At 41.2% G+C, this 17,252-nt stretch overlaps 1 protein-coding gene across 1 annotated transcript in view; it reads right to left on the reverse strand.

Annotated features, from left to right (window-relative positions):
* Position 1: 1 nt before the first annotated feature.
* Dnah14 (dynein axonemal heavy chain 14) overlaps positions 2-17,252 on the reverse strand; it is a 345,721-nt gene continuing 328,470 nt past the window's right edge. Inside the window, exons 81-85 of the mRNA XM_063237535.1 lie at positions 4,634-4,746; positions 3,975-4,114; positions 3,012-3,175; positions 563-709; positions 2-217 (exon numbers count right to left, since the gene is read on the reverse strand). Of these exons, the coding sequence (XP_063093605.1) occupies positions 2-217; positions 563-709; positions 3,012-3,175; positions 3,975-4,114; positions 4,634-4,746 (780 nt within the window). The remainder of the gene's footprint in view (positions 218-562; positions 710-3,011; positions 3,176-3,974; positions 4,115-4,633; positions 4,747-17,252) is intronic.

Raw genomic sequence — 17,252 nt, forward strand, 5'->3', positions numbered from 1 at the left:
TTTATTTTTCATTGTTCTCACACAGCAATGCGACCTGCATGGTGATCCAATGACTGGGAGGTTTCCTTGTGGGTAAATGCACTGAGGTCAGGAAGTTTGCTGGTAAACAAGTAGTCATCAAAGTTCTTGACCTCTCAGGAGTCTGATAAACCGGACATTCAAAAGTATAGCGTTCTGAGCCTGGCTGGTTAGAAGTATCATGCATTACAGCAGAAATCTAAAAAAAAAAATAGAAAATCCAGTGGTCACATTGCAGAGTTCCAGGGAACCAGTAGCTCACATTTTTCATAAGAGGGTTGGGGATTTGTGATGAATGCCATATACTTTGGACATGATCATTGGTGTAGCTGCAAATAGCTGTGCCTGGGAAGTTTGGGAGTCATAGTGGCTTTAAGTTCATACTCCTGAGAAATAACTAGATATTGGTGCAGCATCTATCTTACAGTTAAGCAGTATTGGGCCATTTTGTACGTTATTGTCTGTCTGATGTCCCCACCTTGCCTCATAAGGTCACAGAATAGAGGTAGCAGGAGTATATGTGGCTGGAGCAGGCTGTTTTTACCTTGGTTGGCAGGAAGTGAATGTCAGGAAAGTCACAGCATATCTCCAGAGGCAGTGAGTCCTCCAGGGTGTTCAGCTCCTGGTCCCACCGCGCCCCCTCGATGAATAAACCAAACACGTGAACTCCCTTGTGAGAGGGTTCAAAGCCCTGCAGTGAAAGAAGGCATCACAGAGCATTGTTCACTCCTTGTCACCCACCCCTCTATGGCGGCCAGGTTCCTTAACCTCTTGAGAACTAAAATGGGCAGGAAGATTCTAAATCACATAAGTTAGGTTCGACTGAAAAAGGGCTGCGTGGTTTCTATTGAGCTCTGTGGAGCAGGAAATGCGGTCCCTACAACTGTGTTTTGGGCTGTCCTGGAGGTGGGTGTGTGGCTGACAGTGCTGCTTCTGTTTGCACTTGTGCAGCCCAGCCCAGGAACATGCTTTGTAATTGGAAACCACACATTTTGGAGAGATGTAATTCTCCAGAGAGGCACGCAAGTGAGTGGGAGCCCTTGTCCTTTCCCTCAGTCACAGCCAGCATCTGGCAGGAGGCAGAGGCACTTGTGCTTCGAGCTCAGATGGAAAACAGGCAGGGTAGAGACCATGGCGGCTCCTGGGAAGCCGCCGAGAGGCAGCAGCTGTCGAGGGAGCCTGGGCCGGGAGCTTGGTCTCCTGACCTGTGCCCCAGGACAAAGTAGCGCAGGCAAGGAACTCAGTGTGGTGCCAGCACGGAGCAGACGCTCAGGAGGTGTTAGCTGGGAGACAGTGCAGTCATGCTCACCAGCAAGTCTGATTTCCAGGCAGGATCCTTATTTTGTTCAACTTTCTATTCCCAACAGTTAGCAGAACTTTAGACACATTTTAAAATACACAAATTAATAAATAGTTGAATACGCCTCACACTTAAAACATATTCAAACTTTGATCTCATGTACTTTGTGTTTCCTTACCAAGTGGCTGCTTAATTCTCCCCAAGCCTCCATCATAGGCACTTGCTGTCTGTATCAGGACCCTTGCCATCTGCCCTCTGGGGAGTTCCACTCTCAGTAGATGAAGAGTCCTGTTCCTCATATGCCACCCTTTAAATAGCTCTTTCTCCCGGAGTCTTCTGTCCTCTGGGATGAATTTTTCTAGCCCCATCCTTCTGAGAAGATTTCCAGCTCACATTATTCTGGATGTGCAAGGAAACATCTCCAAGTGCAGTCTGAGAAGCCTGCAAGCTTCTCAGGCCTGACAAGCACAGCCGCCCTACCCTTGAGCCCCAGATACAAGTCCTGGGTGGACCAGAAATCATGAGACCCTGAGGACAGGAGGCAGGCAGACTAGATGAAGGAAACCCCAGTCAGTAATATGCACAATAAAAACTGAACAGAGCACTGCCAGCCCTCAAATCCAGGCCTGCCAGGCTAGCCTCTCGATATTGATGCCAAAATTGCAAATAAACTTAGTTAAGATGGTTCAACCAGAGCATACCTTTAAACTTAATGAATCATCAGCAAAGTAACATAATCATCTGCATAGATTCTGAAAAGGTCTTTTACCACATTTACTTTCTGCTGTTTATCAGAAAACATTAGTACAAGAAACCCTTAAGCAAAGTAAATGAACCCCTCTTCTGATTTAGTGCAGCTAGATTTAAGGGCAGCTCTGCCTCAACCCACTATGTTAGTAAGGCTGAGAACCACCTGGCTATTTCAATGAACAGGAAAAAGCATTTTAAAAAATTCAATGGTTGGGCCAGGAATTTAGGTCAATGGCATTAAGGGCTTGCCTGCAAGTGTGAGGTTGCGAGTTCAGCCCCTGCTACTACAAAAAAAAAGAAAAAAAAATTCAGTGGTTATTTATGAAGTAAAAAAAACTCAGCAACTAGGATGAGGAGGAGGTAACTTCCTAAATCTACAAAAAGCCTACGTCTTAAGTAATGGAGTATCTGAGGGCAAGCTCCCTGAGCTTAAGGAAAAAACGAGATGCCCACTGAAGAGTTTTGACACTAGTAGGAAAAAGTCAAAGTGAGAAAGGTTTAAATGTGGTAAGCAAGGGAAATAAAGTTCTAGATAAGTGTTTGTGATAGAAAGTCTCAGGAGACATAGATTTAAAGAGTGGAACGGGCAGGGGTGTCATGCAGCTTGGTATGAAGCTGCCGTGGTTAAAGAGTGGACAAATCCTGGAACAAAAAAGACTTCAGAAAGGGACAATGACATGTTCTGTACTCAGCTACTCTGGGGGGAGAATGGCCCAGCCTAGCTGGTGACCAGGGGACTGTAGAACCCTACATGAAAGGGAACGGTGAGCTCCCGGGACCAATAGGAAGAGCTGCTAGCATCAGGAGTAGCCACGATTCTTAAGCTGGACCTGAGCAGCACTAAATCAGAAGAGGGGGTTCACTCAGCTCAATTACAGCAAAGCATTTTCCCTCAGCAAGAAACCACTGAGAAAGTGAAAAGAAAATCCTGAGAGCCCATTACCTTGAAGGCTCTCCGGATGAGGCTGAGCTTCCTCTGGATGGCGATGGGGAGCTCCTCCTCACTGACATCGCTGGTGTTGGAAATCACGTGGTGGGAGAAAGTGAGGGAATCCGTGGGGACTCCCTGTGACCTCCCGTGGTCTTGGAGCACAGCAGCAAGAAAAGCTTGGAGAAACACACAGCCCTGGTGAGCCGGGGCTTGCAGTCTTTCCAGGAAGCGATGTGAACACATTTCTCCTGGGGCTTTTGTGATGAAGAAAGGCCACCCACCAGGGATAGCGCTGCTGTTCCTGTTCCCTTTCCCTAGGTGGCCTCAGCACCCTCCAGGTCCTGGAGTCAGTGTAGCCTTCCCTGCCCCTGCACCGCAGCTTCTTCTCACCACTTGTCTGCTGTAGTCCACCACTGTGTGCCCAGGCAACTTTCTGCCCCAGCATCCTCTCACTGGCTTCCTCCTACACTGCCCTCCCTGTGTCTTTGTGCTCTGGCCCTCATGGACTTTGTTCTCTGATGAGCTTTGTAGTCTGCTTCAAGCACATTTTGGACATCACTCATTGGTGAACCTTCTTGCCTTTCAGCAGGTCCCCTATTTGTGCTCCACCAGCACAGAGCCACTTGTGCTCATGCAGAAGGCCACATTCTCGCTTGTCCTTTAGCTATTTACTGTGGCTGTGTTGTGCTGCTGGGCCTGAATGAGGGGCCAGGGACACACAGAAAAAACATCGCGTGTATTGGCGTGGCACCTGCACAGGACCACACAAACACAGCCCAGCACTTCTGTCTTCTGGCTCTCCCATGGCTTTAAGAGGGTTCAATGATCTCAGCATCTGAGGGAGTAGTGCCCTGCTGAGGGACCAGGAGGTTCGACAGGGTCTGCTCAAGGGTGACAAGGACACAGATAGGGAGTTGAGCGAGGCGAGGGTGGATAAGAGTGGAAGGAGCCCCGTGCGCAGCCTCCCAGGCTTACCTTGTGGGAAGAAAAAGGCAGGAAGCCAGTATCTCTTGGGAAATGCTTCCCAGGGGTTGCTTCCTGGGTTGACAGGGGATCTAGACTTGGGAGCTGCCAGGAGAGCAGCCTGCTTCCAAGAGCTGGTGAATTTTAGGTACCTGGAGATGGGAACAGGATGGAGGGTAAGGGGCCCCACCTCTCTGCCACCCCCCTCCCCCCCTCACAATGTCTGTCCTGCTCTGTGGTGGACACAATTGTGTCCTGCAGCTCACCCAGGACTGCTGGGCTGGGCCTGGATCCTGTAGATGGCTTTTGGGTTACAGACTTCTCCAACATACCCAGCAAGGTGGCCACTTGTCTGCATCTGCCCTGACCTCCTCTGGGTCATCACTGGGTGACCAGGGCCGGAGTTACAGGTGCATGGCAAGTACTGTGGGGCACCCACGCTCAACCTCTTCCCTGAGCCTATTCCATCACCAGCCTCTCCCAAGCCATGTGCTTCTGACTCCCTTGTTCCAGATGCCCTGGCACAGCCCTCATCTGTGTCCCAGGATGGACTGGCCTGGGGAGGGCTTAGCTGAGCACTGTCCATTTTCTCACTCTGAAGGAAAACTTGGGCCCTTTGTCCCCATGTTGCCAGGGAACCCAGAGACCAAAACACAGCAGCCCTCTCCTACCGGTGGTGCAAGGCTGTACGGGCTGCCTGGGCCCAGGTGGTGAGGAAGTCCAGACGCTGGCTGAGGTTATCCACCCAGGCGCTCAAAGGCTTACTTGATCTGTATGCCTGCCTCTGTTGGATTTAGAGACAGCCACATTTATAAAGAAGGACAGATTCAAGTCACTGGCAGGAAATGGATATACCTTGAGACCATTAATGTTAAGTGAAATAAATTGGACGCACAAGTTTAAATATCACATGGTTTCACTTATATGAGAAACAACGTATAAAAAATAAAATAAAAGATCATAGAGAACAGGGAGACAGATGTTTTGCAAATGGAAAGGGGACAGGAAGAAATATGTATGCTGCATGTATACCAATTCCCCATGGGAATACATGTGTGGTGCTGCAAACATACCATAAAAACAAAAATTAAAAAAAACACACATTTTCTGTAAATGATCTCTTGGGTTATTTACAACATTTCTGTGAACTTTGGTACAGATTCAACTAGCAGGAGGAGTCACTGGCAGGCATGTGGCCCTTGTAGCATGAGTCTGCAGAGGAGGGAAGAAGACCCTAGAAAGAGTCACCTGGTCAGAATGTGCAGCATGTGGCTCAGGCTCTTGCAGCCTCTCCTCGGGGAGGTCTGTGCAGTAGGTCGGCCAGTGAAGTGCCCCGCATCCTGTCCTCTGCCTCCCTGGTGAGCCCTGTCACTGGGCTCCAGCCCTGTTCCTATTAGGGAGGAGGCCCTTGCTGCTCCTGGCAGTCCCATCATAGTAGCTTCCTGAGGAGGATGTCACACCCCATTTGTTCATTACTTTTTTCTCATTGCTGGAGCCATTACCTGACACCCAAAGTTAAATACTATATACTGTAATCTAAATATTGTAATCACATTTCCTATCCTCCTTGCGATCTGGGAAGTTTATAATTGTAATCCCATTAAAACGTTATTAGAATCTCAGTCAGTTCATTCTACTGTACACCTCCAGTACAACTAATGGCGAGAATAAAGACACTAAGACATATTCAAAGTTATGGGTAGCCAAGGGGACCGGAGCCTGGTCCAGGTGAGGTTTCACAGAACAAAGACATCACTCAGCATTTAGTTCGTGAAGAAGGAAGTGGCTTGAGGATGACAGAATGGTACGAATTATGTGAGTAATATGAGCTGAGCTGGCCAACTAGAGAGAAAGCACCTCTGTAATATGCAAGGAGAAGGGTGTGTAGAAAGATCAATCTGTATAATTTGATTGAGGTAGCATTTGAGTGACTTAGGAGGCTATTGTAGTCAGAGAACAATTAGAATCAGGACGCAAGATTTATAATATGTATGATGGTCACCCAGAGTTAATACCAGAAAGTGCAGGAAATCTGTCCACAATACTAAAGACAGAATATTTAGTCAAGGGCCTGAATCCCACAGCAATGTCCTACATGAGTCCAAATGAAGACCCAGAACTCATGACAATGCCTCCCACAAGTCTAACTGGAGGTCTAGAGCCTACAAGAAGGACTTATGCTAGTCTCTTTTATGGATGTGTTCTGGGAAAGCCCAAAGGTCAGCAGTGGAAACTAAAAAGTCTATGCTAGTGGGGTGAAGGAGCTGTGCTGGTAGGTTGAGGGTTCTGTGTTGGAGTGGAGAAGTCACACTCAAAACAAAGACCAGAGCTGTCCTGAAAAGCTCCACAACCATCCTGAGCTCCTCCAGTGATAAGCACAGTTGAGTACATGTCAGGAAGCCAGCATGACAAGTTTCTCCTGGAGATTAAGTGGCACACATCTTCCCCTTCAGAGCCAGGAAGCGATGCTTGATATAAGGACCGGAGCTTCCCCAAAGTGAACCACAACCACTCTCACCAACAAGGTCCTGAGCGCCTCTGATGACACTGGTACAACTCACACTAGGGAAGCTGGTCATGACAAGCTCTTCCAGGAGAACCAACAGCTCAAACAGCAACACTAGGAGAACCCACAACACCCTACTTCTCCTTCTCCATGTCCCTATTTATTCTGGCAATTTTCCGCAGATGGAACTTCTACGTTCAGCACCGTGCTGATTTAATTCAGTTGGCATTAAGTCGACTATAAGTTTTTAATCCATACAGAGGCTGTTTTAGTTTTTGAGATGTAGACTTTTGTGTCTTGGGAGGTCATAGCCTCTTATCTTGAGGCTCCAACCCAACTGACATTCATGGAGCTATGTGTGTCTGCCATCCCACTGTGCTCACAATGTGAGGAAACTGGAAAGTGTTGGCTGGCTTCAAGGATTACATATCAGTACCTCAGCTAGCCTAATTTGCATTACTTAGAGCCAATTTAAGGCAGAAGAATATTCCTTAACCAGTTCTGTACTTATCAGCACATGGAGATAGGGCTTGGTTTAACTAATACAGAGATGATTGTTCTGCACTAAAGGAGAACTGACCACATGGTCTTCTACAGAAAGGTTTTTTTTTTTAGCTCAGTTTGTGGAAGTTATAATCAGCTGGCTCCAAGGCAGGTTGGCTCATGGCAGAGGGCAATAGTTCATGGTGGTGAAAGACAGCAAAAGCAAAAGGAGCAAAAAGGGAGGTGGGCAAGATAAGACTCCCCTTATATTGTATGTGAACTACCTGCCCTGGGCTGGGTGTAGCACTCACACCCATAATCCTAGCATTGGACCATGAATCAATCACAAACTCTAGAAGCCTGATGCCATGACTGGATGAGGGTTTGGGTAGACATCCAGACACAGTAACACCCCATGTGTGTTTGTCTTCCACTGTCCATTTTGGGGACACTGCAGCTGCTGGCTGAGCAGCGCTGACCTCCATGCCTGCTTCCGCCTAGCTCTTGTAGCCACATGCTTTCTCTCCTCATCCTTCCTGGGCTCTTCCAGCCCACCATTCTCCCCATCTGGCTTCCCACCTGCTCAGGTAGCCCAGCTCAGTATCCCTAGCTTGGCTCCTCAGTAAGTGGCCAACTCTTCCCATCATCTCCAGTCTGCTCAGATGGGCACTAGAGCACAGGTTCCCCAAATCACTAGCTCTGCCATCTCGGGTTCAGTGTGTGAGGCCTGTAGGCTCTGCATGTCAACTTCAGCACAAATTCACTGATTCTCTTTTCAGCTATGTTCAATCTCCTACCAAACCTGTCCACACATTTAAAATGTATTTACTACACTTTTCATTTCAGGAAGCTCTGCCATCTGTGATGGATTCCTGTGCTCCAAAGCAGTACAGCTGGTTAAATCTCTACTTGTCTTCAAATGCAGTGGGTGTTATGCTATAATCCATATATATCTAAACGTCACAGTATTTGGTCAGTGTGCCTTGTTTGTGATTTGCTGTGGTGCTCACTTCTGGTACCTTGTTCTCACATCTGCTTGGCTAGTTCCAATGAACTTCTTGACCCACCTGCACAGCACCCTCAGGACCCCTAGGATGGGCTCAGTGACTATTCCCATGCAAATGGGTTGCAAGTCAACCCAGGACCACTGAGTGTAGAGGGTGCACAGGGGAGACCAGAAGAGGATCCAATCCTGAGTACCTCTGTGCTCAGAGCCAGGAAACTCACAGAGCCCTAAGGCTGGAGGAGGGCCCTGCATCTACCTCTACTCTCATATGTTACAGTTTCTTACCTCTTCACCTGGGGCAGATACCTAGGGTGTTGCCATAGCTTAGTTATTGTGAATTGGTCTATAGTAAGCATGGGTATGCAAGTATCTCATAGCATGCTGACTTTAATTCTTAGAAGTACAGGCCCAGGAATGGTATCACTGGATCAAATGACAGCTCTATTTTTAGGTTGTTTGTTTTTGAGGAACGATCATACTCATTTCCATAATGGCTGTACTAATTTACATTCTCAGCCGTGTAAAAGAGGACCACCACACACGCCCTGCATCATTACCAGAATTTGTTGTTTTTTGTGTTCTTGATGATAGCCATTCTGACTGAATTGGAAACTCAATATATTTTTGATTTGCATTTCCCTTGTCTAAACAAAGGTGAGTATTTTTCACATACTTGTCCATTTGCATTTCTTCTCTGAAGTATCTATTCAGTTTGTTGGCTCATTTGTAGATCAAGTTTTTTTTTTTTAATTTTTAGATTTGTAGATTTAAATTTGTAGATCAAGTTTTTTTTAATTTTTAAATTTTATTTAAGGAGGAAAAAAAAGCAGAGCAAGGGTCAAGTTATACAGATTTACAGAAAAAAAAATAAACAGTAGGAAATCACTAGTTAATGGATTACATATTGTCATCTTAGAAATAATTGTTCAAGTCACAAAATTAAAGCTTGTAAAGTGGACATTCCAACAATGATACTGCAAACAGTTCTGTTCAATGATCCAATAAAACTCAGTGATATCATTTTCTATCTTATACACTTAAATATACATGCAGTTATATAGTTTAGAGCACTTTCTTTTCCTCTCTTTTGTACAATGACTATTACATATTTTGGGTTTCATTGCTCCCACGGTTCTTATTACTTTTTTGGAAGAGAGTAAAACCAAATGTGACATAACAGAACAGAGTCGGTCAAATCAAAAGGGTTGACATAATAAATAATGTAAAAACATAATACAAGGTGATCAACAATGGTTACCATAATGCCTCCCGCTATTTCTAATAGAATTGCCTATATCATCAGTTATAATAAAATTGAACAAAACAGTAAAGAACAAAACCGACAAAACGAAAACATTGGAGACATTGTAGGTCTTCAAAAGTAGATAAAAGTCATTATGATGCCCATTCTCAATCAAGTTTTTTTTATTCAGATGCTTTTTGAGCTCTTTATATATACTGCATATTACTCTGTCAGAAGAGTAGCTGGCAAACATTTTCTCCCATTTGGTAAGCTATTTCTATTCTTTTATTTCTCTCACTGTGCAGAAGCTTTAATGGAATTCCCATTTGTTGGTTCTTGGTATTATTTTCTATTCTATTGCAAGTTCTATACTGAAAGTATTTGTGCCTATAGGTTAAAAAGAGTCCACTATGTTTTTCTTTAGCAGTTTCAAATTTTCAAAAGCTGTACTTAGATCTCTGATCTATTTTGAAGTGATTTTTCTAATGAGTGAGATATATGGCTCTAGTTTCAATCTTTTGCATGTGAGAATCCAGTTTTCTCAGCACTATTTGTTAGAGAGGATGTATTTTTTCCAAAGTATATTTTTGGCCCTTTTGTGAAAGAATTGGTTGTAGGTGCATAGGTTTGTTTCTGTGTTTTCCATTCTATTCCATTGGTTTATGTGCCCTTTTTGTGTTTTTGTTACTATTGCTCTGTAGTTTTGCTATTGTTCAGAGTACTATTGCTCTGTACAGGTTTGGAATTGGGTATTGTGATGGCTTCAGCATTGCTGTTTTTGAATAAGAGTGCTTAGGCTACTCTTAAGCTTTTGTGTTTCCACATGAATTTTAGGATTTTCTAGTTTGGTGAAGAATGTCTTTGATAACTCACTTTAAGTAGCATGGCTATTTTAATATTATTAATTCTACTGATCCATGAAGATGGAAGTCTTTCCATCTTCTAATGTCTTCTTCAATAGCTTCCATTATAGTTCTGTAATTTTTATTGTAGAGGTGTTATGGTTGATACATTGCATCAACTGGAGCAGTTTAGAAGTTTAACTGAGAGACTTAGCAGGGAGTCAGGATCTTTACTTTGTAAACATCCTCATCCTGTGCAAGAGGAGGTCACAGACATTTTATGAGTTCTACACCTTCCCTGGAGAGTGGGGATGGCCTGTGTACAATATAAGAGAGGAAAAGAGGCTTGTTCCCCCTCTTTTGATCTGGTTGCTGCCTTGAAGTGTTGCCCCAGTGCTATGCCACCCTGCTTTGGAGCCAGATGATTATGGACTAAAACCTCCACAAACAGTGAACTAAATAAATCTTTCCTTCCCTCCTTTTGGATGTGGGGTGTTTTGTCCTAGCAACTAGAGAAAAGTAACCAAGACAAGAGATCTTTCACCTTTTTGCTTGGGTTGATTCCTTGGTAGTTTTTGAAGCTATTGTGAGTGGACTTGTTTTCTTGATTTCTTTTTTAGTGAGCTGGTTATTGTGTTTAGAAAAGTTATTATTTTTCTTTTTATGTTGGTTTTGTATCCTGCTACTTTTCTGAATTTGTCTTTCAGTTCTAAATTCAGTTCTTTAATCTCACTGCTTGTTGTTGATATGTCCAAGTTTTTAGAGACTCCTGTTTCAATTTTGGTACGTCACATATGTCCAGAAATTTATCCATTTTTCTAGGTTTTTCCAGTTTATAGGATTATAAATTTTCAAAATAGTCCTTAATACTTCTCTGGATTTCAGTATCCATTATAATATTCCCTCTTTCACCTCTAATTTTATTAATTTGTGTTTGCATTCTTTCTTTTGCTTATCTTGAGTTTATCAATCTTGTTCATATTTTCAAAGAACGAACTCTGCTTCAGTAATCTTTCCTTTTGTTCTTGTAGCCTCTATTTCATTAATTTCATTCTGATTTTATTATTTCCTGAGTTCTGAGTTTGGCTTGGTCTTATTTTTCTAAATTATTTCAGATCTTTCTAATTTTTTCATGTACATGCTCATAGATTTCTCTCTGACGACTGCCTTTTCTGTATGCCAGATTTTGGCACGTTGTTTCCATTTCCATTTGATTCTAGGAATTTTTAAAATCTCCCCTTGATTTCTTTATTGTTCAAGAGTGTACCCTTCCTGGATATAACACATTTATTTATATGTACAAACTCTGCATGATGAATGTAATCATCATATACTGTAAGCATGTACTAATAAAAATAAAAAAGTCTGAAAGAGAAGAATTGTAGTATCCAACATTGATGTGTTTGTAGTTTCTCTTGCTTCTCATTTCATTACATTGTAATCTGATAAAAAAGCATGAAATTATTTCTTTTTTTGTGTTTGGTAAAACTTGCTTTGTCAGCTGTAAAGAGTATGTATTCTTCAGTTGCTGGATGGAATATTCTATAGATAACTGCTAAGTTCATGTGATCTATAGTGTGGTTTAAATGTGTTTAGTGGTCCAGCTAGTTTGGGACCCTCACTCAGCCCGGAGAGGGAACTTTGTGGCTTCCTGCTGTGCTGGACCAGCATGGCAGGTCCTGAGCAGGCATAGGGCAGCCTTTAGGCTGTGCTTGGAGGACTCTGGAGTTCTGGGTGAGCGGGTGCCATCGGTTCTGGGTGCTGGGCTTGGGCCAGCCTGCCCCAATCCGGAGACCCTCTCTCAATCCGGGGAGCTGGGTGGCCAGAGTTCCAGGAGCTGAGGGCATAGAAGAGGATCTCCAATAGACCCTGGGGAAGCCTTGGAATAACACTTGAAACACTGGAAACACAGAAATGTAAGAAAATGACAAAACGAAATACCAAATTACAATCTCAAACCTCCAGCCCACCCAAAGAAACCTTAGGAGCGATGTACATAGAAGAAAATATATGCCATACACCTGAAATATCGGACGTAATAGCAACTGAAGTAAAGAAGCAACTCCAGGAAGCTTTAAAGGAATTCAAACTAGAAATGATCTCCCAGGTAAAAGAAGAAAAGCTAAAAGAAATGAAGATATGCTTCATTTAGATATGCTGAACGTATCTAAAGAAGACACAGTTAAAAAATTGGAGGAACTAAACAAAAGGATAGAATCCCTAGATGAGCAATATAAGAAATCAACAGAATACGTAAAGCAGATGCACAGAGATATACAGGAAATCAAAAATTCCAGTGAAAGCTGTAAAAACCACCTCAATGAAAATGAAGATAGAATTTCAGACCTTGAAGACAAGATTGCAGCTAGTGAACAGGAAAGGAAAGATCTTTTTAAAATAACAAGGAATCAGGAAATAACAATTCAACAACTGCAAGATGATGCAAAGAAAAACAACATAAGATCGAAAGGGATTAATGAAAAAGAAGGGGACAACATAAAGGATGTCAAGAGGATTTTTTTTTCTTTTTCTCTTTTTATCAGTACCAGGGATCGAACTCACAACTGCCTGCTTGCAAGGGAGGTGCTTATGCCACTGAGCTAAATCCCCATCCCCATGTCAAGAGGATATTTAGAGAAGTAATAGCTGAAAATTTTGCAAACATGAGATCAGAAACCAACATCAGGATCAGTGAGGCATATAGAATTCAAAATAGTCATAACCAAAATAAAACTACACCCAGACACATAATAATCACCATCCCAGAAATCCAACGTAAGTATAGAATATTAAAAGCTGACAGAGAGAAAAGACAGATCACTTATAAAGGAAAACCTATCAGAATTACTGCAGACTTCTCAGCACAAACAATAAAATCAAGAAGAGCATGGAGTGAAGTATTCCAGATCCTAAAGGAAAATGATTTCCAACCTAGACTAATGTACCCTGAAAAGCTGTCCTTCAAAATGGATGGAGAAATAAAATATTTCCATGACAAAGAACAGCTGAAGAACTTCATGATCACCAAGCCAACCCTGCAGAGAATACTGAAAGACATTTTAGATATACTTAGGAAAAAACTGCTAAGCAAAGCAGATAATTAAACAGAATAGAAAGATAAAGATGCAACAGCATAAAGATAACATGTTAACAATAAACCAACATATAACAGTTATAACCATTAATGTAAATGGTCGCAATGCACCAATTAAAAGAAACAGATTGGCAGAATGGATCAAGAAACAAAATCCAACCATATGCTATCTACAAGAAACCCATCTAACCCAAAAGGATACTCACAGATTGAAAGTCAAAGGACGGAAAATAATATTTCATGCAACAGGAACCCCCCCAAAAAAGCGGGGGTACCTATTCTGTTTGCAGACAATGTGAACTTCAAAACAATAATGATCAGAAGGGATAAAGAAGGTCACTACATACTGGTTAGGGGAAAACTTCAAGAGAAAGAGATAATTATTTTAAATATATGTGTACCAAATTCCAAAGCACCCAGTTATATAAAAAAGTATTAACAGAAATGAAAAACCAAATTATCAGTAATACAATTAGAACAGGAGACCTTAACACACCATTGACACCAATGAACAGATCAACCAGACAGAAAATCAGCAAAGAAATAAAAGAACTGAATCACACCTGTGAACAAATGCACTTGATAGACATATACAGAGTATTCTATCCAACAACAACAGAATACACATTCTTCTCAACAGTACATGGGTCATATATTAACTCACAAAACATATTTAAATAAATTCAAAAGAGTTGAAATTATCCCTTGCATCTTATTGGATTATAGCACCTTGAAATGAGAAATTAATGATAAAAGATACTGCAAAAATCCCACAAACACATGGAAACTGAATAACACACTCTTGAGTAATCAGTGGGTCACAGGGGAAATTAAAGAAGAAATTAAGCAATACCTACAAACAAATGAAAACACAAATACAACTTACCGGAATCTGTGGGAAGCAATGAAAGCTGTCCTCAGAGGAAAATTTATTGCACTGAGTTCCCACATCAGGAAAACAGAACGAATACAAATAAATAACCCGATGCTACACCTCAAACAGCTAGAAAAAGAAGAGCAAGTCACGCCCAAAGCCAAAAAAGAGAGGAAACTATAAAAATCAGAGCAGAAATCAATGCAATAGAGACTAAGACAACAATCCAAAAAATCAATGAATCAAAGAGTTGGTTCTTTGAAAGAATAAGCCAACCTTATTTTAAAAAGGGAAGAAAAAGCTGAAATTCATGCAATAAGGAATGAAAAAGGTGAAATCACTACAGGCTCTATAGAAATACAGAAGATCATCAACACCTATTTTGAAAACCTTTACTGTCAAAGGTTTGATAACACAGAAGCAATAGACATATTCCTAGAAGCATATGAAGTACCAAAGCTAGGTCAAGAAGATGTAAAACTGCTGAATAACCCAATTTCTATTAATGACATTGAAAATATAATTAAGTCCTTACCTACAAAGAAGAGCCCAGGCCCAGATGGATTCACTGCAGAATTCTACAAGAAATACAAAGAAGACTTAATGCCAATACTCCTCAAACTTTTCAATGAAATTGAAAGGGAAGCAATCCTTCCTAAGTCATTCCTGGAAGCAAATATTACTCTAGTAACAAAACCTGAGAAGGACCAAACTGAAAAATAGAACTACAGGCTATTCTCTCTCATGAACACATATGCAAAAAACGTCAATAAAATATTGGCAAATAGGATACAGCAAATCATCAAGAAGATTATACACCATGACCAAGTGGGATTCATCCCAGGCATGCAGGGATGGTTCAACATATGTGAATCAATAAATGTAATCCACCACATCAATAAAACCAAAAGTAAGAATCACATGATCATTTCTATAGATGCAGAAAAAGCTTTTGATAAGGTCCAACATTCATTTATGATAAGAACCTCGCAGAAAATTTGACTAGACAGTCTTTACCTCAATATAATAAAGACTGTCTATGACAAACCAACAGCCAGTATCATACTAAACGTCCAGAATTTGAAGGCCTTTACTTTAAATTCAGGCACAAGACATCGATGTTCCTTATCACCACTCCTATTTAATACGGTACTGGGAATACTAGCCAAAGCAATTAGACAAGAGAGAGAAATAAAAGGGGTAAAGATAGGAAAAAAAGAAGTTAAATTATCATTATTTGCAGATGACATGGTACTCTACATAGAAGACCCCTAAAACTCCATTGAAAGACCCCTAGATATAATAAATAAATTCAGCAATGTAGCTGGATACAAAATCAATACTCAAAAATCAACAGCATTTCTCTAAAAGTAACAAAAAAAAATCACAGAGAAAGAAATGAGAAGCCACACCCTTCATACTAGCAACCAAAAAAATAAAATATTTAGGAATTACTCTCACGAAAGAAGTGAAAGACCTATACAGGGAAAATTATAATACACTGAAAAAAGAAACTGAAGACAATCTCAGAAAATGGAAAGACATCCCTTCCTCATGCATAGGAAAAATAAATATTGTGAAAACGGATATTCTCCCAAAACTTTTATACAGATTCAATGCAATCCCAATAAAAATACCATCAACATACCTCATAGATCTAGAGAAATCACTCCTAAAATTTATCTGGAGTGAGAAGAGACCTAGAATAGCAAAGACAGTTCTAAGCAGCAAAGGCAAGGCAGGAGGCATCACAATCCCTGACTTGAAGTTATACTACAAAGCAACTGTAGTAAAATCAACATGGTACTGGAACCAAAACAGAGCCAAAGATCAGTGGAATAGATTAGAAGATACAACCACAACTACAAACACACTCAACCACCTTATCTTTTTTTTTTTTTTTCTTTTTTGTTTTTATCAGTACCAGGGATCGAACTCAAGACTGCCTGCTTGCAAGGCAGGCGCTTATGCCACTGAGTTAAATCCCCAGCCCCACCTTATCTTTGATAAAGGGGCCAACCAGGTTCACTGAAGAATGACAGTCTCTTTAATAAATGGTGTTGGAAAAACTGGCTCTCCAAATGCCGAAAACTAAAACTAGACCGATGCCTATCACCATGTACTAAAATAAAATCTAAATGGATCAAAGATCTGAATATTAAAACAAAAACACTAAATCTATTGGAAGACAAATTGGGTAAAAACCTTGAAGACGTTAAGAGTAGGTAGGGAATTCATGAACAGGACTCAAACCGCATGGGGAAATACTTCCCAGAATCAATGGGGACCACCCCTTATTAAAAAGTTTCTGCACATCAAAAGAAATCTCCCACATAGTGAAAAGAAAACCCACAAACTCGGAAAAAATCTTAGTGAACTGCTCCTTAGACAAAGGACTTCTGTCTAAAACACATAAAGAATATAAAAAAGTCAGAACCTCAAATTCAAAGACCCAATCCAAAAATGGGCATCTGAGATGAATACACAATTCTCAGATGAAGAAATACAATGGCAAATAAATACATAAAAAAATATTCATCATCATTACTCATTAGACAAATGCAAATTAAAACCACACTGAGATTTCATCTCATTCCTGAAAGAATGGCCAAGATCAAGAAAACCAAGATAAGAAAACCACCAACAACAAATGCTGGAGAGACTGGGGAAAAAGGAACTCGCTTGTACTGTTGGTGGGAGTGTAGACTGGTGCAACCATTGTGGAGGTCAGTCTGGAGATTTCTCAGAAAGCTGGGATTGGAAGCCCCATTTGATCCAGCTATTCCACTTCTAGGCATATTCCCAGAACAACTGAAAGCATCATACCACAGTGATATATGTGCACCCATGTTTATGACAGCACAATTTGTAATAGCCAGATCTTGGAAACAACCTAAGTGTCCATCAACTGAGGAATGGATAAAAAAAATTGTACTATTTTTATACAATGAAGTACTACTCAGTTATAAAGAATGATCACATTGAGATCTTTATAAATAAATGGACGCAGCTTAAGACCATACTCATAAGTAAAATAAATCAAACTCACATGTATGAATACCAAATAGTTTCCCTAGTATAAGAAATGAGAAGAACACATAAAAATATGTGGTAATCATGATTCCCAATTATATTGGTTTGAAGCCATATAATGTTTTCACTCATTAATTGGAATGTTTTTAATCTGGGTTGTTTGATTTTATTGTCTGTGATAGTACAAATAGCTATTTTCAAGAAAACAA

The sequence above is a fragment of the Cavia porcellus genome, unplaced genomic scaffold (assembly GCF_034190915.1).
Source record: "Cavia porcellus strain 051 isolate PalLab524CR breed Dunkin Hartley unplaced genomic scaffold, mCavPor4.1 scaffold_26, whole genome shotgun sequence".
Taxonomy (NCBI): Eukaryota; Metazoa; Chordata; class Mammalia; order Rodentia; family Caviidae; genus Cavia; species Cavia porcellus.